General features: G+C 46.2%; 1 protein-coding gene across 1 annotated transcript in view; it reads left to right on the top strand.

Moving 5' to 3' along the window:
• The window catches only part of SART1 (spliceosome associated factor 1, recruiter of U4/U6.U5 tri-snRNP), a 1,237,846-nt gene that overhangs the window by 1,050,636 nt on the left and 162,108 nt on the right, over positions 1-25,102 (top strand). Inside the window, exons 14-17 of the mRNA XM_069644803.1 lie at positions 11,460-11,570; positions 12,124-12,211; positions 22,251-22,341; positions 24,965-25,100. Of these exons, the coding sequence (XP_069500904.1) occupies positions 11,460-11,570; positions 12,124-12,211; positions 22,251-22,341; positions 24,965-25,100 (426 nt within the window). The remainder of the gene's footprint in view (positions 1-11,459; positions 11,571-12,123; positions 12,212-22,250; positions 22,342-24,964; positions 25,101-25,102) is intronic.

The following is a 25,102-nucleotide window of genomic DNA, read 5'->3' as shown; positions in this document are numbered from 1 at the left end:
GGCAGTAAGAGCAGCAACACCTAGATTTGGGACACCTGACAAGGGGAGGAAGAGCTGAATTGAGAACACAACAGTAAAATAGCAATACCTAGATTTGGGACACCTGGCAAGTGGAGAGCCCAAACTGAGAAAACTACAGTAGAAGCGGTAACACCTATGTTTGGGATACCCGTCAAGTGAGGGGGAACCTTAAATGGAGGCATAATAGTAGATGGAAGTATACCTAGATTAGAGTACCTGTATAGAGGGACAAGGCCTACATTTGGGTCACAAGAGTAACGTAAAATAAACAACTATAGAGCCACCTACAGGTTTGTACACCGGAACGATCAAAACATTATTTACTCTTTGGCTAATTTTGGTGTTATGTTATGCATAAGTAGAGTGGTAGGGTTTTTGGTATACAGTGCTTGCTGTATTCCCCAGACCAAGCTTATCTTGTTTATCACTGCTGGTTGATGGCGGCATGTGTCTTCGGAAAACACAGGCAAACACGGACTGGAGCTGCTTACTCAGTAGCTGCTCTTTTGCCTGTGGGCCCTTTTGCCAACGGGCCTGCACAGGCATGGGCTGCCCTGAGTGGGTGTCTTTGTGGGCTTCTTTGGCCAATCAGAAGCTTAAGGCGGGAAGACGGCTAGGGGGGGGGACAGCGACCGGAACAAGGAAGTAGCCTTATGAGTGGTTCTGAGCACTCTAAGCCCCCAAAAACACTAATCCAATTCAAAATTAAAGTGGCCGAGCCCAGAGGGTCAAACAGCACTTACCAGGTCAGGTGGCTTGCTGTCTCCCGAAATCTGGGGAAGCTATACAAGTGCCAGGCTCTGGTAATTTTCCCTTACTGGTGTGAACATTGCATCAGCCTGAAGAAAGGGACATTTAAAACTAACAGTACAAATCGCTGTGTTGACCAACACCCACTTTCCTTCGGATTGGTCGGAAGATAGCAAGAAATGGTGGAGCTAGAAAAGGGGAGGGAACTAGTTGGTTAAACGACTTGGTTGCTGAGCCTTTCCCAGAATGGTTTGGGATATTTCTCAATGTTAGACTTTCTTTACTGTCTTTATAAGGAATATTGCATTGGTATATGTTTGAGAGGCTGCTAGTACCCGGGTATTATGAAATATTTCTCTTTTAGCAACTTTACCTCCATATTCTATGGACCCCCCAAAACCTTTGCTTTTGTTAGTCACACTCGCCTGACTTTTTACAGTGAAGCCGCCTCCTTTACTCCACTGGGCTTTTGCTCACATGTTGTGGGGAGACCGACTAGTCCTGTACTGCAAAAGTGTTTCCCTTAGTCTTTTAACTTTGTTACTTTTTCTGGTAACGTTCTATCATTGCACAATGCGTCTTACAATGCAGTGCACTGAGGTTTCTTCTTTATACCCTAGACTATACTCAGTTATTTTCTAAGTGTGCCTAAGGACAAACTGGTGGAAGCAGTTACTTTTTCCTACTTTTGACTGTATTTTTTGTTTGCCTAAGAGACTGCTATTCTAAACTTGCGGTGGCTTACAATTGGTGGTCCTCCTTCTCTTTCCCTTAGTTCCAAGCTACCTCTGGTGACCGTGCGCTCTAAAAGTTCAGACAACATCTTGTCCTTTGGCCTTCTTCCTGCCTTGCAAGATCCGGAATGTCTTTTTATGGTCATGCGTTTGCCTGGGAAAAGCTTACTTTTCGTGGGTTAGGGCATACCAAGAGATTGGAGTCCTAGGAAGTGAGGTGGAACTGGTTGGTCCCAATCCACATACTGGCTCTGAGTGTGGTGTGCATGCTTGCCTTAAACCCACAGTAGCCCCTGATTGGACCACTGCTGGCATGCATGTGTGCCACATATCTTGCCATTGGAGGGCTGAGTCTGATTATTCACTTGACTTTGGTATAAGAAGGTGTCCTCCTGCCATTCCAGCAGATCTAAAAAGGAGCCAAGTATCCTGTTGTAGCTGTGAAGACAGACTGTGGAAGACCTGTGGATGATCCCTGAAGAGGACTGGTGACCAAATCTGGCTAGAGACCCGATGGAGCCCTGCCTGGCTACTGATCTCTGAAGACCCTTCGGTGCTTCAACCCTCTAGACTGGTGGGAACAACTGGTGCTGGCGTCTTCTGGTACCCAAACAAGTTGGATCCTTCTGAAGTGTCCAAGGATCACCCAGTCGACTGACCAGCTCCAGATTGGGCTACCATGACAGAAGCGCTGTCGTTCTGAGTTTCGCCCTGGAACTCCAGGGGTCTTTGGCTTGTGCGACAAAAGGGTCTTCATGCGAAATGTCAGCTCCCTGCCATCAACGGGCCCTGAGATAAGAGATCAGAGGCTTTCTTCAACAGCGACAGTCGTGATGCCTGGTGTTGTCGTGCAACGGTGGACGTCCCTGTAACCTGCTTTCTCCAGCATTAATCTTTCAAAGATTCACATGCTTGAATATTCCCCGTCGTCAGACTAGGAATCCTCGGTGATAAAAGTAATTATTAAAACATTTTAATATACATACATTATTCCATAGAGAATGCATGTAAATACCCAATTGTGGCCTATGAGCCATTCCATTGTGTAGTCCCTCCACCTCACTTTGGTCCTTTATGGCCCCAACCAATGAGGTGACGGGGCTTAAGCTCCGCCCCAGTCAGCCATCTTCAGATTTTCCGCCGCTATCTGACAGGGAATCCTCTAGCTCTGAGAGATTTAGAATATTTCTCTCCTTTTTTGGTGTAGTATATATTCTTAAAATATATTCTACTGTTTCCCCTGTTTAGGGGCTATCTATACTGAACTTTAGGGAACCTAGAATCTTTTTTTATTGCCCCACATTCGTCAAGTGAATTTCTCCTCAGCATAGCTGAACTTCAGGCTGCCAAGAAGCCTTCCCTGTTTAGGGACTGCACAAGGTGCAAGAAAAAACTGGTCTACATGAAGGATCCACATGACCACTGCATCTACCGCCTATATCCTTGTGCATTTTCTCCACCAAAACCATGCAAGACAGACACAGGAGACTTCTGTTATCTAGAAGCCAAAGGTCTGTCCTCTGAGGAGTCTGCCAAAACAGCTCCTGTACTGTCTACTAAACCATCTGAGAGACAAACTTCTAAAAGAAGGGCCTCTTCAGTGGAAAGGAGTTCCTCTCCCGCTTAAAAGAGTAAGAGAAAGCTGGAAACCACTTCTCTCATGCCTTCCTTGGGCTCTGAAGGCCACAAGATACGACATCCTGAAGAAAAAACCACCTCCAAAGGTAAGGAGGCATTTTTAAAAAACCGGGGTGCGGGGCAGTCTTCCACGGAGAAGCCATCTACGAGCGGCAGCAAAGATAGACATCCACCAACAACCAAGCCATCGACGGAAACCCTCATCGACGACGACAACACTCCTCATCGTGCATGACCAAATCCTCATCGTCGAGTTCAACTTCTACGAAACGGTTGTCGACGAAGGAAGCCTATCACTCGTCCACGAAGCTCTCGTTGACGGATAAGGGTCATCAACCATCTTCAAAGCCTTGATCCACGAAACCACCGTCGACTAAGCCTTCATCCACAAAACCACCATCGACGAATCAGTCCATGAAGCAACCGTTGACGAAACAACTGTCGCCAATACCTCAAACTTCTTAGACTACGGAAGAAATACAGCCCAAAACGCCCCTCGTGGATGCCACAGATACACCGTCCAATGTGAGCAGTTTCTCCAAGCCTATAGGAGCAACGCCTCCTTGTTTCAGAAGCTCCTGAGCCAGTTGGACCACAGTTATCACCATTAAAAGAGGTGACAGAACTCCCTGAAGACATTCTTCAAGAGGAGTTCTCAGACACAGAATTTCTTGGTGAGCAACCTTTTCTCACCCCCAGGGAAAACAGTCCTCCCTGGCAACCATCTGCTGAGGTTGTTGCCGATCCTTATGACCCCCGCGCTCATGGAATCGATGTGAAGGATCATCGAGGAATTCAACAGACGTCAAGAAGAAAAGAAGTCATAATCTTTACCGAAGTTGTCGAGAAGCCCTCAGAGGGACATCTCACCTCGACATAGTTGTCATGGCCACGAGCCCCAGAACACAAAAACACCATCTAGTGACTGGGCAATGAGTCACTTGACTCACTTATGTCCCTTTAGAACTCATAAACACAGGGCCCTGGCTGGACTCGGGCCTGGCGCCTTTGGCACCAGGCTCATATAGAGATGTGAGCAGGAACACTTTATTTCAGTGCAGGAGTGCTTTTATTTTACAAGAACCTTCCAGGTGCTGGAAGCCTTTATTCCAGACAACATCCCCATGTGCTGACTCATCGGGCATGGCTCCCTAGGCCTGGTCTTCAGGTGCTGACTCATCGGGTGTGACAGGGCGTGGCAGCAGGCAGGCCAGAGCTACTGGGCGTGGCCGGGAACAAGACTATATAAACCCACCGACCCCTCAAGCAAATGCTTTGCGTTACTTTGCACCTCCGTGCAACGTGACACTCACCGCCACCTGGACCAGCTACTTACCTCGTGATCCTGAAACAGCATCCTTACTATCATGATGCCTACCCCCGGAGACCGAGACAAAGTCCAGCAACCCCGGGAGCAGGCATCAAGTTATGCTAAGCAAACCCAACAACTCATGCTAGGGGCTATTTGGGTGCAGTCCTGGCGCCAGGCACATATGGAGAGTCGGGCTCATAGATTAAAACTTACCTGATGCAGACCATGCTGCAAGAGCTCCATGCCAAAGGAGGCTTGGAAGGGACTACTTTACCTAAGGGACTATTTTTTTTTTTACTTGGGTGGGGCTGAGGAGGAATACTTACCTGGGACTACTTTGGAGGCTATTTAAACCATGCCCGAAGAGCAGCACACGCTTCGCATTATTCTGCATCCAGCAGCGTAATGCTCACCGTGCCTGCAAGTCTGCATCCAGTCTTCTGCCACGCCCGCCTCGAATCCGGAGCTCCTAGAAAAAGGGGAGAGAAGAAAAGGTTAGAACAAGAGCAATACCTTTTGATGCTTACCTGAATTCCCGATCCATCGCGCCTTCGCGCTGGAAGAAAAGTTATTTTCTGCGTGTCACCTCGCCTGCAGCAGCGCCGCGCTGAACTCACCAGCCTTCGCAGCATCTTCACATTCCACCGCATCCTTCTGCATGCTCCCGCCTCACTCCGGCATCTAAGGGGAAACAAAAGGACAGCAAGGTGAAACAAAGGGACAGACAAGGGGAAACCTCCTCACCACAATAGACTTACCTGATTTTACCGCCGGAGGCATTATTCCCCGAGACTTAATATTTTCTCTCAGCGCCTGAATAGGGGAGAAAGCAACAGGTTACATATTGACATTATTTTATCGAACTGTGTTGGATAATACAAATCCTTACCTGAATATTACCGGTTGCCGCGAGGAACTCTTCGCTAGGGTCAAGCTGCAACCTGCAAGGAATCGGACAAAAGTGAAAGTCAGACATTTGAACTCTTACGAACTACAAACTTACGGCGTCTTGCTGGGAATCTCGGAGTCAATATTGTTCTGGAACTCACCAATTCCTTCGAGCCAGTGAAGCAACTGGTTATCAACGCGCCCCTGCGCTCAATGCAGGATGGAGAGCTCATCTTTCCAAACCATCAGGTGAGACTATAAGAGGGGACGTCAAAGGTGATCAGTGGGGAGAACAGCGGAGTGGGGGAGGGTTAACGCTCAACTCCACGGGTGGTTAATTCCCTTTCTCCATTTGCAGAAGAATATTCCTACTGGCCAAGCAAACGAAGCTAGGTGGGTCAGTCCAGTCCGTCATCCCGGCACTACGCATCACATTGGTGGAGGCCGCAGCTGTCCAGTTCAGGTCGACGCCCCTGTGGGAGCCAGGTGAGCATAACACTTACCTGGACCCTGGCTCGCATCTCGCGCCAACACTCCATCTTCTTGGCAGATCCCAAATCGACGCCGCAGCACCTGCGCTCTGCCCTCGAAGCCGAAGTCCTGAAAAGAAGACAAGACAAGACCAGGTTAGAACTCCCGTAAACGCCCAACCCAGGGTCGCGCTGCATTTAAAAGCCAACGTGCACCCTAAGGCACCACCAAGGGTACTTACCAGCTGTCGGACCATCTCAGCCCTGCTCCTCCGTACCGCCGGCTCCGCTTCTTCTACCGCAGCTACCGCCGGCACCGCAGAGAAAAGAGACATTACATACAAAGGACAGAGAACAAACTTTACAAATACAATTACAACAGTCGGAAGACAAGCGAGCAAGTGGAAACAAGGGAAACACTTGCCCACAAGAGAAGTGGATTAGTTACAGCTGGCCTGGACTTCCACAACATGGGGCCAGTGAAGGAACTTGGTTCCCTTCAACAAGAGCCCCTGCCAGAAGCAGCAGGACGGAGAGCTCATCATCATTCTTCAGGTGAGCCTCAAGTGTAGTGCAACCCCAGGGAAGACGCATCCAAGGAGAAGAGGTCTGGAGAAGGGGTCAGGGACCACAAGCTGCATACTCATACGCCCCCCCCCCCCTTATATTCACGCAGGAACTGCACTGCTCATCACCCCAGTTCCCCACACAGACACAGAGAGAGGAACAGACGAGGAGTTTCATCCCTGGGAGGGCTGCGACCATGCCCCAATGCCTCTGCAGAGACCAGGTGAGCATAACAATAGTACACCAAGACACTCACCTTCCAGGTGTAGACCACAGAAAAGAGAATGATCGCCTGAGCCTCCATGTAGATCCAGGAGCAGGACACTCGGTGCTTCACCGACAAGGGTCCCGTCTCCAGCATCGTCACATAGACCTCGATCTTTGGTTCGAGGTCCAACTATGGTGCCATCGTCTGTGTCCGTCTCGGATTAGCAAGAGGACCCGTTCAGGGATTTCTCTGACCCAGAGATCACACAGGAGCCTGATGCTCCCAGCGAATGGGATGATTATATCGTTGAGAAACCCAGAAAGAATGACACTCCAGGTGATTCTTCACCACCGGACGATTTAGTATCATTTCATACCATTATCGGAAAGACTTTTTCAAATTAAAAGTTGTATCGGAAGAGAAGTCATCAGTGCTTTATGAGCACAGGTACAAGCGCAGAAGAACGGTTACCACCATTCCTCTTCTCAACACCATATGGGAGTCTGGGTTGAAGATACTGGCCACGCCATTATCCACACCTGCTCTGGTTTCAAGACCTGAAAAGAAATGCAAGGAACCAGACTCTGCACTGCTTTGTCTAAGGGGTCATACTAAACCAGACTCTTATCACTGTAGCGGCCAGAAAGAAGTTAGCCAACCCTTCATCACCACTGTCGGCACCACCGGACAAGGAAGGTCATAAGCTGGAAGCCATGGGTAGAAAAGTGTCTTCCTCTGCATCTCTCACTATTAGAGCGGGAAACATGCTAGCCATGACAGCCAGGTTTGACCGCGAGCATTGGCTTTGCATGTCCAAGCTGACCAAATAGCTACCTGCGGATCTCCACGAAGAAGCCAAGTTAATCATTGCAGATGGTGTGGCTACTTCAGATCACATGATCGATGCTGCTGTCGATGTGGCCGAGTCATGATTCAGGCAGATGGCCCACGGCACTGTTTTAAGGAGACCGGCCGGGATGAAATCCACAAATTTCAGACCTGAGGTGCAAGCACAAATCTTGGACATGCCCTTCGATGGGCAAGAGTTATTTGGTAAGGTTGATGACCACCTAAAAGGAATAAAAACAGACACAGCCCAAGCCATCAGTTCCTTAAAGGATAAATATAGAGACTGTAGGTCTTTTCGCCCTTTTCGAGGCTCATCCTCGAAAGACCGAGGATATAACCGTTCTTCCTCTGGTCAAAAGACGCAAGGAAACACATTCCAGGGCAACAGATACCAATCCTCCAACAATTACTCCCAGAGAGGAAGCCACAGCTCTACCCAATGTAAAGCCCAGAACAAACAGAATTGATATGTCAGATCTTCCCCTTCAGTCACACTCCTGTGGGAGGGGGGGGGGGGTGAGCCACATTTTTTCAACGTTGGCACTCAATAACATCGGACAAGCGGATGTTACAGGTGGTCCGCGAGGGTCAGACCATAGAATTCCTAGACCAACCTCCATCCCTTGCTCCCACCCTCGCAAAGTGCACATGCTACGGCACGTCATGTCCGAAGTTGAGAAATTACTGCACAAAGCAGCAATAGAACCAGTTCCTTACCCTCAGAAGGGAAAAGGTTTCTACTCCCGCTTTTTTCTGATCAAGAAGAAAAACGGCCAGTGGAGATCCATATTAGACTTGAGAGCACTCAACAAATACATCAAACGCATCAAATTCAAAATGATATCCTTGCAAGGCGTCCTATCGTGGCTAAACAGTAACAACTTCCTAGCCACTCTGGACTTGGAGGATGCATATTTCCACATTCCAATTCATCCTGCTCACAGACAGTTCCTCAGGTTTGCTCTAGGAGACCTGCATTTCCAATTCCGGGTGCACCCGTTCGGCCTAAAATTAGCACCGAGAGTGTTTGCAAAATGTCTGTCGCCTGTAGCAGCAAAACTCCTCCAGTCACGCTCACTTGGCAGTTTCGAAAACTATAAAACTCCTAAATGGGTTGGGTGTTTCGATAAACATAAAATCCTGCCCAGTACCCACCAAGACAGTCCTCTTCCAGGGGGCCGAGTTCGACAGCAGCATTCCCAGAGTAAGACCATCGGCGGACAGAGTAACAGCCACCCTGCGCTCGACCTCATGGTTCCTAGAAAAAGGGACAACCACGGTACGCTCTTTCAAATCCCTCCTGGCATGATGTCCTCATGTATATTTCTCATACCAAATTGCAGACTTCACATGAGACCAGTCCAGGAGGACCTGGACCACCAATGGAAACAGCTATAGGTTCATGGGGGGATTTAGTCCAGATACCGACGACAGTACACAAGGCACTTCAGTGGTGGAATACTCCACGGGACCTGCTACAAGGAATGCCATTCCAGACACCAACATAAGGTCAGATGCGTCCCTTTTGGGCTGGGGAGCTCAACTGGCGGACCTCCAAACAAAAGGGACTTGGTCAGACCAAGAATCACAGCTCCACATCAATGTCTTAGAGCTCAGGGCGATACGGTGGGCTCTGAAAGCCTTCCTTCCAGTAGTAGCTGGACAGGTACTGACCGTCCAGAAAGACAATACAACCTTCATGCACTACACTAACAAGCAAGGGGGCACAGAATCAGAGGTCTTATCACAAGAAGCACAACTGCTTTGGGCATGGGCCTTACACCACAGAGTCCAAATCAGGGCGTAACATCTCCCGGGAGTGGACAATGTCCTAGCGGACAAACTGAGCAGGGAGTACACGTCATCCCACGAATGGGAACTAGACGAAAAGTATCTTCTCCATATGGGGCCATCCACAGATCGACCTCTTTGCCACCAGAGCCAACAGAAAATGCCAAGAATTCGCCACAACCGGGAACATCAGTCGGCAGGAGATGCTTTCTCGGTTGACTAGATGGGGATATTCCTGTATGCTTTTTCCCCATTCCACTCATAGCGAGAATTCTACGCAAATGGACGAACGGAATTGCTCCATGATCCTAATGGCGCCGGACTGGGCGCGACAGATCTGTTACCAGACTCTACAGCTTCTATCCCGATGGCCTCCAATTCGCCTCAAAGCGCATCAATACCTATTGATGCAACAGAACTACAAAGTTCTTCACCACGATAAACGTATGAATCTGAATCTCCCGGCAGACTGCTGGGACATAATCCAGGGCCTCTAGAGCCCCCTCGACGAGAATCATCTATGTCCGGAAATGGACTTGCTTCTCTAAGTGGTGTGAGAAGTCTGCAAATATCCCACTTACTGCTTCAGTAGAACAGTTACTACCTTACTTATTGCTTTTGGCTTAGACAGGGCTCTCACTGTCCTCTACCAAAGTTTACTTATCGGCCATATAAGCATATATGACGACTCCAGAAACAGTCATTGCTCTCTCTTCCAGCTGTTAAGGTCTTCCTGAAGGGCCTGATGCATTCTTACCCTCCTACGCCCTCACCAGTCCCTACCTGGAGTTTAAACACCGGTCTGACAGCTCTTATGGAACCCCCTTTCGAGCCTATTCACAGATGTGACATAAAATTCTTATCGTGGAAAACAGTCTTTTTGATGGCCATTACATCGGCCAGGAGGATCAGTGAATTGCAAGCTTTGTCTTCAGAACCTCTTTTTACTATGTTTCAGAAGGGCCGCGTCATCTTGAGAGCACATCCAAAATTCCTCGAATTTCCTCAGGAGTGTGGCAGCAGTGGTTCTTGAATTGTTCGTCGAAGAGCTTGCACCAAGCTTCTATCTACGACTGCAACTCTTGTTGCACCCGCAGCTCCTGGGCTCCACCGACCGGATCGTAAGGCAGGAAAACCTACCTCCAATGACTCTCTGGCGACCCACCAAGTCTGAAGAGAAATTGGTATACGGTTGGCAAGTTGTAGCGATGGTTACCCTCTCCCGCCTCGATCTCAACCCTTGAAAATGTTGCGTAGCTTTTTTAACTTTAACAATTGTTTTACTTTAAGGCATCTTGTTTCTAAAAGCTCTCAAAGCTCGGTACTGTTTTATTCACCAGAATACTACTTCATCTAACCTTTGGACCCATCTTCACATCCCCAGGACCCCTCTCCCAATTTGTTTCCCACCTCCTAAACTACTGGAAAAGGTTGAACCTTTGAGCACAAAGCCCCATACAACTTAGGGTTGGACTATTAACGTTAGGATTGTAAATCCTGTGGACAGTTGGTGCTGACCTAATCACTTGCCTTCTTTTAACGGGTATTTGGGGGCTAGGGTGTTCTTTGACTGTATATATGTTTTAGTAAGCATTGTGTGATATTATTACTTCCCAATAGTCCTTGTTCATGGGTTTTCTGGGCCAATGACGTGTTATTTGTATAACTGTCGAAGTGTAATCCTTGATGTTTCACTGTGTGGACTCATTGTGGACCCCTGACTCACTCGCCTCTCCAGACATTTTGCCCTTACCTCTCTCCATGCTACCTTGACTGGTTTAGCTAAACTCACAGAAGTTGCTCCCTGTGCACAATGATATGGGTGGCCTCCTAAACCTCGATCTACCTGGCCAGAGTTTAGAAATCCATTCCGACAAGGACATCTCCATATACATTCATGACACATTATGTGGCCATGAACTCCAGCTGATTTCATTCAGGACAGTACTGTTTATTTGAAGTATTCCAAGAGACGCAAGTTATGTGCTTGTTGACTTAGCTGCAACCTTTTCCCCCTCCTCATCGGACATAAAGAAGTGGAATATTCTCAGTTCCATCATCTTTATTAGTGTTTTGTAATCGACCTTTTCAGAAAAAGAAATTCAATAGACTGGTTTTTGCATGGAGATAAAAACCTGAGTTGGGGGCCAATAACCTACTCGATGTATTTGAGCTTGTATACATACAAAGCCTCTAGTGTTAACCATTAAAGTCTCTCTCACCACTCACAGGACTTTGATAATGAAAAGGAGGGCTCCCCTAACCCAAACCTGGATTCTGACGGTGAAGAGAACCTGGGCTGGAGCACTGTCAACCTGGATGAAGAGCAACACCAGCATGATGTGAGTATATGCACTGTTGCATACCACTTTTTGCAAAACCTTGGAAGTCCTTTGTTCTAACCCTTAATGGTGCTGCCCTGGGGAGGGGCAAAGCCCATCACATATTTTCAAGGGCCCATCCTGCCAATTTAGCAGTCCACAGCATGCAGGAAGCTCTGTACTATACCCAGGACATGGTGCCAGCTAATCCTGTTAGGAGTTCCTGATTACACCACAGCCCATGTAAGCTCGGTTGTGATAGTTTGCTGAATTTTGCAATTTTTGTATAAATTAAACCACAAGTACAGCAGCACTATTGAAATTCACTTTGACTTTTGTAAATTGGATTGCATTGAGCTGCCAAAGATGGTAGTAAAATAGACGCTTGCCATTTGATGTACTGCCTACATACTCAAACTTCTAACATAGCAAATTAATTGATGATTGCTAAGCTTTTCTAAGAGAACATGCCCAGCCTTTGAGTGACTGGGGAGGAAAATGTCAGGCTGCAACTGAGAGAGGGGAGTGATTTCATTATTTGTGATCAGCTTGACCTTTTTCTTTCTTTATTCAGTTCTCTACTTCTTCCACTACCATTCTGGATGAAGAACCTATTGTAAATAGAGGACTAGGAGCAGCCCTATTGTTGTGTCAGAACAAAGGTGAGTAATCCCGGTCTTTTGGTCTACTTTTAAATGCAGCTTAACTAACCTCTGGTCGGGGAGGGCTTCTGCTTGCCTCATTTGAATGCATGATTGGCACTCGCAGTGAAAGGCGAAATACTCATGTATTCCCAAATGCCCCTACCCACTCTGTTGCTTGGCTGGTATTGTTCTGTGTAGATTTTCAGTGAGACCGCACGTTCCTTGGCCAGCAAAACCTACCTTTGCTGGGTGGGCCGGTTGTTGGGTAAGCTTTTCATTTCAGTGATAAATCTACCTGACCTGTGTCAACCCCAGAACATTTTGCTTGGACCTGGTAATTATTTTACTTTGTCCGTAGGTGAGTGGGAATCTTTTTTCCCCTCTCATAGTCTTTTACTCTTTGTATGGTGAACTTTTTATGTCTCAATAGTGTGATTGGAGTTATAGTTTCCTAGAACATTGGACTGACTGGAATATAGTATGGCAGTACACATTTTAAATGCAGTGCTTCCTTTAAATTCTCATATTATTTCTTGGGTTAACTATGGTTCCCATGAAGTAAAGTGGGATTCAGATCCCCTTTACGTTGATTTAAGTGAGCCAGCACAACCCACATTATGTGGACTCCTGGGGGGATACAATGTATCCCCTTTCTTATCTGGTAACATAATTGTTACGATTGCAAGTTTACTTGAATGGCTAGTGGCAGTGTTTTTACCTTAGTATCTTTTTAGTCTTAAAACTCGTAGGCTGTTAAATCATTCTCGGTAATGCACAGAAGGGGCACCATTCTGCTAGAATGCTGGGCTCCTTCCTGTTTAAAAAACTGTTTAAAAGAAAATGCAAAAAACAAGGGGGTGGGGGTCCTGGAAAGTCCCTCTACCAGACATTAGTCCCGGTTACGAGAGCTTTACCCAGATTCTTTAGCTCACTAACTTTCACAGAGGAGAAATATCCAAAACATCAGCGTTTGTCCTGCCCAGGGGCAGTCCAGCACCGAAATGCTAGGCAATTCTCCTCTGAACAAGACTACCAACAGCAACCCCAGACACTGCTCTTAGAGAGGCACAGCTACCACCCTACTGATGAGGCCCAATGACACTGAAACGCATGTCTGGGGTTGCTGTCGGTACTCTTGTTCAGAGGAGAATTGCATAGCATTTCAGTGCTGGACTGCCCTAGGGCAGGATAAACACTTGATATGTTATGGATAGTTCTCCTCTGTAAAAGAGATAGTGAGCTAAAGAATCTAGCTAAGACTCTCGAAACTCTAATGGCTGGCAGAGGGACTCCCAGAACCCCCCTTAGTTTTGCTCCTTCTTGTTTAGCTGTTTCGTGTTTGCTTGTTGTTTCTGAGGTCTTCCCCAGCCATTCTAAGCGGGAACGACCCTGATAGAAGTTTTGTCTTTGGCTGGAATCCTTTCTATTCTCCGCCTAGGTTCCAAAGTGTCTGAGAAGAATGGAAAGGAGGGAGGTGTCCAAAACTTTGCAGCCCTTTGTCTTTCACCTTGCCAATAGGAGGCTGGCTGCCCTAATTGGACAACCAGATCACCGCTTTCCGTAAAGTGTGGGAGAGATTGCAGAAGTTGTGCTGTAGTTCCTGATAAATACTCTGATCCTGGAATCTGCTGACAAGTCGACTACTGTAGCTGAATCTGAAGAGGAAGATGAAGAAAAGACATCTGTAGCGATTTCCAGGATAGCCTGCTGTGTAACCAAAGCCTGATGCAACCTTCCTTCAATCGATCTGGGGGTACCGAATGCAACGACTCGTACCCATTCTGGTGAGATCCACTGGTTTCAAGAAGACCTGCAAAATGAGCCATCCCACGATGTGCTGTGACCTTGCTGGGCTGCAAATCGCCAGTACCCTGTGACCAGGGCTGGACTGCCCCACCGTGGCATCCCCTGGTAGGCCTCTGGCCTTGGGGCCTTTTTGGAGTGGAAGGATACACATCTGCCTCTTCCTGGATGGTTTGCCTGGAATTGGCTGCCTGCAGTGCAGGCTGCCATCACCAGGCGCTGAGCATTTTTCTTTTGTTCCAGGCAGGGCTGGGCCCATGCCTGCGCATAAGGGCCTCCTGGGCTGGGCCCCGGAACTGCACGTGCCCTGCATATTACAGATTGCCAGCGAGGTCAGCAGGTCAGGCTGCAGTAGTTGGCCGGTCTGCGTGAGGCCTTCGCCTGGCAGTGGCAACTTCCATCATGTCAACTAAGGTAAGCTGAACAACGATATTATCGTATGAAGGAATTTTTGCTATGGCAATAAATTCATGCCTACTGACTGTGCCCTTCAAGTGTCAGTTGCATATCATTTTGATCATAAAAACTGCGCTCTTTCCTTCACTCGGAACATGTTAAGGGAGGAATATTGAAATTCAAAATTCGGAAATAACACATGTAGACAGACACCTCTTCTGTAAAATGAATGCTTAGCGGTCATGTACCTGCAGGGTGACCTGCTTTTATTTCTTTAAATGCGCTTTACAATTTAAACAGAAGTCGCAATTTGCCCATGACAGGTCATTACAGCAGTGATGTACAGGCACATGAATTAGTACAGTGTGGCAGTGAAATTGCAGCTTAGAAAGAGCGAGACATAAAGCATAGACCACTCAGGGTGCCAAGTGCTATTCACTTTTTCTCAAGGTAGGGAAGGGTCACAAAGACTAACTTCGAGAGCCTGTCCCTCGCGGTCCATGGCCCCTCCCCAAGCTCGCCAGTGCCAGTAATTGCAGCAGGTGCAGCTTTAACGTGCATGTATTTACGTGAGGCCTGTAATTTGTGTCTGCGTGGGATTGGTCCACTTGCCAGGAGGACCGTCTCTTGCAATGTCCCAGTTTTACACGAGCCAAGCACCAGCTTTATTCTCCATCGTAACCAATGCAATCCAGACTAGGAAAAGAGGTGAGCCTTGGGCACTACAACAGAGATCCTGGTCAATGGCGTCCATAGCGAAGGAGATCTCTGCACTCCCCTTTCATGAAAATGGGCTGGTTTAACAGAGCATACATACAAAACAATAAACATTGGAAGCAGAAGAATTACAATTATTTAATAACTAAAGGGGATTCGTAAATTAAATATGGGTTGCAGTCTGGGTGCATAATTTACTTCCATTTTCCCAATGTAGGATGACACTTTAAAGAGGCGAAAGCAACGAACCTAAGGTGATGAGCCTCCTTGCTGAAGAATTGCCCAATGCCTGTAGGAAAAGAATAGGGTCAGGGAAAAGTCAGTAAAAGACCAAGCAAAGAAAAAGCAGTGACAACGCCAACAGTTTGGGCTTTTGTGTAGATACAGGATCAGCATTTTTCATGCACTGCTATAATGGTACTATCTAGTCATAATATGACAACTGGCAGATGGCGTCAGTACCTGGGCATATCATGTCCGTGCATGGCACACGCGTATACAAGAGACAGAACTGTTGGCTTTGCCAGTGCCTTTTATTGTAACAAGGATTTCAGTTCAAAGAACACATGGAAGGATACACATACTGCTCATAAATCAGGTGGCCGAAGGCACACTTGCTTAATGCATTTTTATTACACCAGGGGCTGGTTTATAGCTTGAACTAACCCATTACCCTTCATATGGCTGTGCAGAAAGCACCGTGTTGGCTCAAACAGGTCCCTGTGGGATGTGTTTTGGGAGGGCAAGAGCAGTTACAGGCTAGGGACAGCCACATAGTTTATCATGGCCATGGACGATCAATGAGTAGGTAAATAACTAAACTGAAACCAATAGGCAGTGTGCCCCTACACGCACCCCATCTCCCTCTCAAATGTTCACTTCTCAGCACAACAATTTGGCTTATAGGCAGCACTTACAGCTGTGTCTAATAGCCCACACTAAAATCAAAACATGCATTGGCAATGCCAACAGGTTGGGCTTTTATGTAGGCATGCGAAAGACACCTGTCGGGCACTGCCATAGTGGTATTAACTGGCCATTGACGGTAGCAGGTGCAAAATGGTGCGAGTACCTGGGCATCAAATAGCAGTGTCTGGCAAATGCCTAGTACCTTATACACAAGGCAAAACTGTTGGCTTTGCCAGTGCTTGTTTTTAACGGGACTTCAGTGAAGGACATGTATAGTTCTTACAAATCGATTGGCAGAAGGCAGACTTGGTTAAGACATTTTAATTACAATAGCAGGTTTACAATTCCAATTAAGTAATTGATTCTCAGAAGACTGCTTTGAAATACAATGGCAGGCACTTCGAACATGGTAAAGATTGATATAGTTAGCTCAAATAGATCCCAGGAGGATGTGTTTTGGGCGGAGAGGGACAGGAACTGGATGGGAATGAACATAGGGATTAGCATAGCCCTGTGCAGTCAATGGGTAGGAAAATAACCAAACCACTACACGCTTTGTGTCCTTTCTCTTGTGCAATTTCTCCCCATCTGTAATGCAATGGTTTGGGCTTATGGGTGGCGCAAGCACCACATAAGTCTTCATTATATATGAAGGGCCTCAATTTACACACAAAAGGAAGAATGCATGCAGATATTGTATATCCTAATGGATAACAAAGTGCTATAGTCCAATGTGTACGGAGCAGTTTTGTGGAAAGGCTGGCTGAGAGCAGAGCGGTTTAGAGATTGCATTATAGGACATTAAAACACTCACTAGTTATGGATTCCTTTTTTATGAAGATATTTCCATTTTAAATGCAGCCACCGCCCACATTATAACAGCAAATGGAGCTAAACTACCCGAAGACGACCTACATTTTGAGAATGAACTAAGAAAAGGCCATATGAAATGAACAGCTCTGGCCCTGTCCCCAAACCGATCCCGGGAATCTTTTAACGCTGCCCCGTGGACAGTCCATGCTGTCAAAGTGGCCTCTCTAGGAGACGGCGAAGTCAGCTGCTTCATTTTTCATTTAACCTTAAAGAGTGATTATGGGTATAATGCCTAAGGTACGCTATGCCCACTCAAAGATGCATGAAGGGGGCTGAGCTGTATTGCCTATGTTACAATATAGGTGCACCCAACATCTCCTACAAACAGTGAAAATATAGTTAAAAATATAACAGACGTAGCGCGCCCATGCCCTGGTATCAAATACAGAAAACTCCAAAGTCAAAGTCCATATGCGATTTAGATGCAGGATATATTATCAATATATTTATTCATGCAAGATGTCAGGTTGACTTTGGAGTTTTCTTTATTTGATACCAGAGCATGAGCGCGCCACGCCTGTTATATTTTGAACAATAACTGTACAGTTCCTACAGACATCTGTCCCAGAAAAAGAAAACTCTTGTATACAATTTAAAAAAATTAAAATTAAAAAAATCTGTTCTAAGGCTCAACAAAGTCTTCAAGGGCAGTAAAAAGGTGAATATGAAATGACAAACCATGGGGTTGAATCCAGTTTGGGATGGGATGTTAGCATCCACTGCAGACCACAAGTAAAGCGAGAACGTGAAATTCAGATGGCGAAAGCTGTATATTGTCAGAGTATTATGCAAGCAGCCCGGAATCACTCGCCACCCCCTTTGCAAGAACATGCGGTTACATTTGCCCCTTTCCGGAAACAAAGATGGGACATTCTATTTAAAAATGGATGGAAGTCATCACTGTTCATAAAAATATTTAACAGTATGTGCGAGTTCTACTGTAAATCAAGGTTAAGAACTTCCTCTACGCTTCAGGTGACACAGGGAGATTTGCACGAATGACACAGCTTCCAGGATAAAGAGCGAATATCTTCATTAGAATAATTCATTTTTTAAATGCCTACTTCCTCCTTGGATGCTATTTTACTGTCTTGTGTCCAAGATCAAGAGGGAGACGCCACGACTCTTCTACTAATCCGGGTCAACAGCTCGCATAACTGCAAGGGAGTCCAGGGAGGATAGCTCAGGGGCAACGTGCTCACCTTGGAAGCAATGCGTCACGGAGCAACACAGGTTCGATTCCCGGGTCTGCGCTTAGAAACCTCTGGGTATTAAGCCCGTTATAAATAACCTATCCTATCAAGGCATCTATTCTAGTAGTATTTGGCCAGGGTGGACTCGCCTATTGGGAACTCAGGAGATTTCCCAGTAGTCCTCGGCACCCTGGGCCTCTTTTGTTGCATTTCTAATTTTTCCCATAGGAAAAGGGCTGGTGGTGGTGAAAATGTGATATATGGGGCCACTTTCAAAATTATTTCCAGGGCCTCTTTTGGTTCCCATTCCACCCCTGCCTGTCACCTTGAGCCTGAGTGCAGTGCATGATCTTCCAAAGTCCGAATCCTTCTGAAACTTGGGTGGATTCCTGCTGGATCTACAGGGACACGATTCGAATTCCTGAAGTCCCCTCACCAGAGTGCAGGACCAAGAGTTAAGAGATTCTAACCAATTATTTTTGATCTTCATCTGGCTGCTGTAAAAAAGCACCAAATACAGAGCTGCGAGAATCCGTGAAGAGACCTTTGCCGGAAGCCTCCTCTGACTTCTGCTGCAAGTTCTCATTCGTGTACAGTTCTTTCGTCTCCAGACCAAGAATCCAGGGACTGGGTTTTGTGCTGCTGCTTCCTGAAGGCATCCACTCCAGAGCTCTTCTTTTCTCCTAAAGTACTATGTGGGCCTGTGTAATACTTACCTTAAGGCTGGTGTGCATCCTGTGTGGCTGAGTGGCTGATTCATTTGGTTGGGAGTTTGCCCATACCACTTGCCCAGGCTTAATGCTGGAATGCATATAGGGAGCCTTCTGTGAATTCCTTGAACACTTTAACTCTGAATCTAATACTTACTTGTTTAAGAAGATATCATATGTAATTTTGACTTTCCTGCAACTGAAACCTATCCTGGCCTGCCTCCAGCTGGCTCAGAGACCCCTAGGGCCCCTCTTTTGCCTCTGAAAAAATTCATGCTATAGACTAGGGAAGATCATTCTAAGAAGAGGATTCTGTCTTGAAAGTATTACAAGTGTAAATTTACATACTTGCTAAAGAGGTTAGTGTGGTAACTATCTCTGTGAAGGAAGTTAGTGTCATTAAGTTTATGCTTACTTTTGAGTTGCATTCTGCCCCTCTAAAAAGTATTTATGTTGCTTTACTAACTTTTAATGGAGTTTCCTCCCTTCTGGAAAGTACTACATATTGGTACTGTTTTATTATTCTTAATGAGCGTGTAAAAGATTACCAATAAGGTTTGACCTTGAATAACAGATTGTCATTCTTAAAGTTTACCCTTATTTTTCCGGCTATGCTTTATACAGATCTAAAACAGTCTGGTAGTTAATACTTGTTTTATGAGTTGCTGGTAGCCCCTCCTAAACATATATAGGTCTTACCCTGAATAGCTGCTGCTCTTCTAAACTTGTAACACTGAGTTTTGCTTTCCCTGAACTGCATTAGTGCTATTCTAATATAGTTTCATGAAATTCTTACTTACGTTAGAAACAGTATTATACACTTCTTAAAAGTATATTGGGTATAACCAGCTGTTAGATAGCATATAGTTATATACCAATGGGTCAATTACGTGTGTTGAAATACATTGCGCTTAGCAATTATTGTTTTATAAAGACACATTCTACAATAGTTGAGTGTTCATACTTATCATTGAGTAGCTTGAGGCCCCTTCAGAAAGTATGAGGAGTTTTACTAGCTCTGAACTGAGTTTTAAAAAGTAATGTTGCAAGTAGTTTACTTGTAACAGGGTTGGTTTATGATGTGATTTTATAAATGAGTCTCACTGCATGACTGACTGGGTCAACTACACTTGAATTACTGATTGTATTCTAAAAGTGTGGATATATAATCTGGTTTTACTCCCCAAGAATAGTTGACTGCCATTCTGAATGTGTTGTAGGTTTGACTCGCCTTCACTACTAATTGTTGTAAATTCACCGATCAGTCTCTGGCCTGGCTGACCTCTTTCCTTTCTGGTCGACCCTCCCAGGTACAACTTGGGTCCTTCCCGTGTTCCATCTCCCTCTCTACCTGTGGTGTACCGCAGGGGTCTAACCTCTTGCCCTGGCTTTTCAACCAATACCTGGCAACTCTTGCCTACTGCATTTCCATCTTCAACTCTAATTTCCAGTGCTATGCTGATGACACCCAACTCATTTTCTGGCTTCCTTCAGCCACATCCTCTCCTTCCCTCATCTCGGATTGCCTAACCGCCATTCAAAATTGGTGTGCTGCCAGCGATCTTTGTCTAAATGCCAATAAGACTGAGATCCTCCTCATTGGCACATCTACTCAATCATTTCCCCTCACTCTCTGGCCAGCCTCCCTTGGCCCTCCTCCCACCCCTACCTGCGTGGCTAAGAACCTTGGGGACATCGTTGACTCCACACTTTTCCTTCTCCGCACACATCTCTGACGTCTCTAAAAAGTCTAACTTCTCACTGCACCTCCTTAGAGGTACTCTGCCTTTCCTCTCCTTCCGTCAGAGGCTCACTGTCTTCCAAGCTCTGGTTCTCTCTAAGTTGGACTACTGTAACAGCCTCTTTCTCAATCTACCTGCCTCCACTCTCCGCCATCTACAACTAATCCAGTACAACACTGCGTGACTTGTCCTCTGCCTCAAGCTTTGGGACGGTATCGCTCCAGCTTTGAAATCCCTTCATTGGCTCCCTGTGGATGCAAGGATTACATTTTAAACCCTCTGCATTGTCCACAAGGCTTTGTGGGGGCCTGCGTCCAAAATAACTTCAACTATCCCTCCGTAAATACCTCCCTTCTCAAGCCCTTCGCTCCTCTACTTCTAACTCCCTCAGGGTCAATCGTTTTTCTAAGAAACGAGCTGGGGGTAGATCTGTCTTCGGGTGGGGCCTCCCTTTGTAACAGCCTCCCGGCCACCTTGAAACTCGAGGAGAACCTTCTCCGGTTCCGGAAGCACCTCAAGACCTTCCTCTTCGCTTCCGCCTTTGCCCCTCTTCTCCTCTGCTGATCTGTCTTCTCTCTCGGCACTGTACCTGGCCACCCCCTGTCCTTCGAGCCCAGTTGCCTCCTTCTTGCACTTCCTCCATGCCACCCCTGCACTGGGGCCTGTATCTGTACCCATACAGTCCCCTACCAACATTTCCTCTGCACTTATCAGATATACCCTATCTGACTAATCTAGCACCTGCCACTTGCTGCCTGCCCTTCCGCTGATCATTACCTTCATTTATTTATTATTACTTATTTATTCTGTTTCTCTCCTCTGTTCCACACTTTGCAACTCCCCCTCCTTCCATGCACTTCCCCCTTCTTCCCTTTTCCATGCACTTGCGTGTTCTCAATGTCACTGGGCCTAGTAAGATCGTTGTTTTTTTTCCTCCCTTGTTCGACCTCCCTTTGCCTGGTCGCGCTCTGAAATACTTGTGTACGAGCGCGATACAAATAAAATAGAATATTCTCAGTAAGGTTATACTTTGGGTTGTATCCTTTGTATTGCGTTGGTTTGTATAATTGTGTTCAATATGTTGTAGTACTTATTTTCCCAAGATTTATCTGGGCCTACTTGTGTTTAAATAAGCAATTTATTTTTACAATACAGAGTGTTGCAGTGTTTCTTTGGACTATATGTATTATACAACTACTTTGTGTCAAGCTACAGCTCTTTCTCGCCCTTCTAAGATAAGCCTGGCTGCTCTGTCCATGCTACCAACATTCTCAGGTGGTACAGCCTTAAACTAAGAGTGGAGTTTATGTACTGTCAGATGTATGGTTTTATGAAGCCCTTATTTGGACTTTAGAAAAACTGTCCTAACACCGGTGGGGAACCAATCGTGTCTTTCATGCTGATTGCGAGTCAAGTATTTTTAGAACCATTGAATGACTAGGCAAAGTGGTGCAGCTGATGAGGAAATGATGATTTCTGCCATTGTTTTTTTTGTTTTGTTTTTTCCTTAAACTTTCAAGAACACCTGGTGATAGAGGGGGAAGCAGAGTGGAAATTATTTGTTGAATTTGTACCTAGTGCATTACTTTCAACAGAACATACTGAGAGATAGAGTACACTTGAACAAATGGGTTGCTCAATGGCCACAAAAATGGATTAGAATTTGTTTACCTATGCACGCACACCTGACTACCCCTTTTCCTCCCTATCGCAGGTCTCCTGGAAACGCAAATGCAGAAGATTGCTAGAGTTAAGGCTCCAAACAAGTCGCTGCCGTCAGCCTTGTACTGTATCGAGGACAAAATGTAAGTTTGACATTCTTATTCAGATGTAAAGGTAGTTCAGTCCTTCTGTTTCCAAAAGTGTAGCTGTAAGGCAGTACTGTCATTACCAATACTGACATTACAGCAAAGTGATGGGAACAATTCCATTCTTACAGTTCCTAAAAGCAGGGCAGAGATGCAGATTGAGCTAGCCTCCCCTTTTTGGTAATCTCTATGCTGTCAATGCAGCACAAGGGTCCGAGCAATGATGTCCTCCTCCCCATAGCAGCATTGCCACTGCAGTAGAGTGATGGGGTCAGTGCCACCATCGGCAGCTCAACAAGTGGACAATTTCCCCAGTGACTTGGAGGTCATAGCTTTAAATTCCAGCATGATTCAGAGCTCAATAAATTTAATCAGCACTGAATAGATATACTTATTTAAGCGAGGTGAGCCAAACAGTTGTGTGGTGTGCTTTAAATAAATAGCGGTTTTGTTGTCCATCAATTATGTTGTACCAATGCCATGATTACAGCATGGTAAAAATTGTGACATTACTGTTCTGATAATCCTGACCATAGAACATGGTGATGGCGACTTTGCCCTCCTTTACACTACATAAAGTACAGAGCGCTCTTGAAGGTGGGGGGTCCTATTTATACTTTTGGGCAGTAATGCAGACAGTACAACCCTTCAAAAGCTGACACTGCATTGAAGTGTTAAGTGCCCTTCTTCCACTGATTCTTCTCAAAGGCAGAATCAAGAGCAGCTGCCATTCTGGTGTGTGCTCTACTTGGCAATTGTAAGGAACTCATGGTGGCAACAGTAAAGACAGACACAAGTGATTGCAGTTCAAGGGTGTTTATTAAACTGCAAAGGTACGCTGGGGAAAAAAGCCTAATCTAAACCTAAGATGGGAGCAAGCTTCGACCATCAAATAATAAGGCAGTCCTACTGGTGTTGTCAAATAAAAGGGACCTATACTAAGAAAAACCTATTGTCAATCCTTACCCTAAATACAAAAAAGTGTGGGATCATGTTCTTAAGAAAGAAGGAAGTGTTCACAAATGAGAAGTCAGGATGCAGTAGTTGAGGTCTCCCTTCCCCCACGTTTTCAGCACGAGACAAGGTGGGACTTTGGAGCACAGCACATGCTCGAGCTTTCCCAACACGAGCTTACAGTTCCGCTTTCAGCTATCTGGGCATTTGGTAGTTAAGTCTCTTTTCTATCAAAGTCTCTTCCCACCGTGGGCCTGATGTATTCAAATAATGAACAAAGAGTTCCTTTTCACATATACATTGGGTGATGCCTTTTTCCACCCCTAAGTCCGCTCTGACCCTTCTTAATTTTCAGCCTCCCTCCACCAGGTTCACTATGGCTTTCAACACAGTTTTCTTTCTGACATTCACAAATCTTAATGTCTTTTTCTCAACAGTTCACAGTGGACATCCCTCGGCTGGGTTCACTCTCGTCAACGCACTGCATTTGAGGACTTTAGACTTTGTCCCCTCTTTATCAGCATCCCTCGTTCAGGTTCGGGTTCACGTTTGCCAATCTGTTAATCACACATTCACAATGTGGGATTCACTTCCTTTAGCTTCACAATCCTCTGTTGTAAAGACTTTTGACTGTACAGAGGATTTTACAAGACCCTTGTATAACCACTTTGACCCCTCCTCTCGCCTTTCCCAAGATCTTCTGGTAGTTTCAATAATCTGGTAATCTCCCAGAGTTTCCCGAGTGAGCACCCATGTGGTGCGGGACTCTTCTGTTGCTGATTTTCCCCTTTACCCACATTGCAAATAATGCATTCAAAGTTCAATTGGCTGTTTACTACTTTTCGTTCAACAGTTTGTTTTCTTATGGCCTCTCGCCTCGACTCAACGGCTGTGATGAACCGCTTGGCTTTTTTTCTGGTTGGAGTCCAGGTTGGTACCACAGAGGCGAGCGTCTCTCCCCGGCTTGGTTATCAGCGGCGGAGGGTCTTGTGTACCATTGACATCTCCTGCAACACATGCTGGCTTTTGTTTGCAGTCTTAAGGTTCCTTCTGCTGAGGTTTCACTGGCTTGTTCGGAAAGGGCAAGGTCGCTTCTTTCCTTGTCACCCTTTTGTTATGTGCAGTCTTTCCTCTCCTCTTGAACTGCCGTGCTGAGTTAGCTCCTTGGCCGTGCGGTCTGCCTTGCTCGTATTGTGCTCTTGTGCTCCACCTTTTATCCCTGTGGGGAAGGGAAAGGGCCATCAGAGGTGTATGGTTCTGGTCAATTGTCTGACTTTGTCTGACCCTGCTGTTGGGACATGTCTGGTAAATAGCTTGAGTGTTAGTCCGTCGCCCTTCGTAATATGCAAAAAGTGTTCACGTCTGAAAAGGGGGGTAAAGTGCTTGTGTATCCTATATGGTAGGTTGGGGAAAAGTAGTCGGATGAAGGGGGCTACCGCCTCTCGCCCGTCTGGTTTCCCACTTCCACTCCCGAGGACCCCCCCCCCCCCCCATTCAGGTGATCCTCCTCCACAGGTCCACTCCCTGGTACTGGATCCAATATCGATGGCCGTGTCTTGGCCATCTGGATGACAGACCCCCGGGGACTAGTCAGGGAGACACCTTTGGGTTTCTCACACAATGTATGAGGAATCTTTTCACTGATTTATCTTTGTGCCTCCTTTAGGGCCATTGATGACAAATACAGCAGGAGGGAAGAGTACAGAGGGTTCACCCAAGAGTTCAAAGAGAAGGAGGGATACCGACCTGATGTGAAGATAGAATACGTGGATGAGACTGGCAGAAAGCTGTGTCCTAAAGAGGT

This window comes from Ambystoma mexicanum, chromosome 2p, assembly GCF_040938575.1.
Source record: "Ambystoma mexicanum isolate Mex_15411 chromosome 2p, UKY_AmexF1_1, whole genome shotgun sequence".
In the NCBI taxonomy this organism is placed as follows: domain Eukaryota; kingdom Metazoa; phylum Chordata; class Amphibia; order Caudata; family Ambystomatidae; genus Ambystoma; species Ambystoma mexicanum.
Note: the sequence above shows the minus strand (reverse complement) of the source record. Positions and strands in the feature narration are given on the sequence as shown.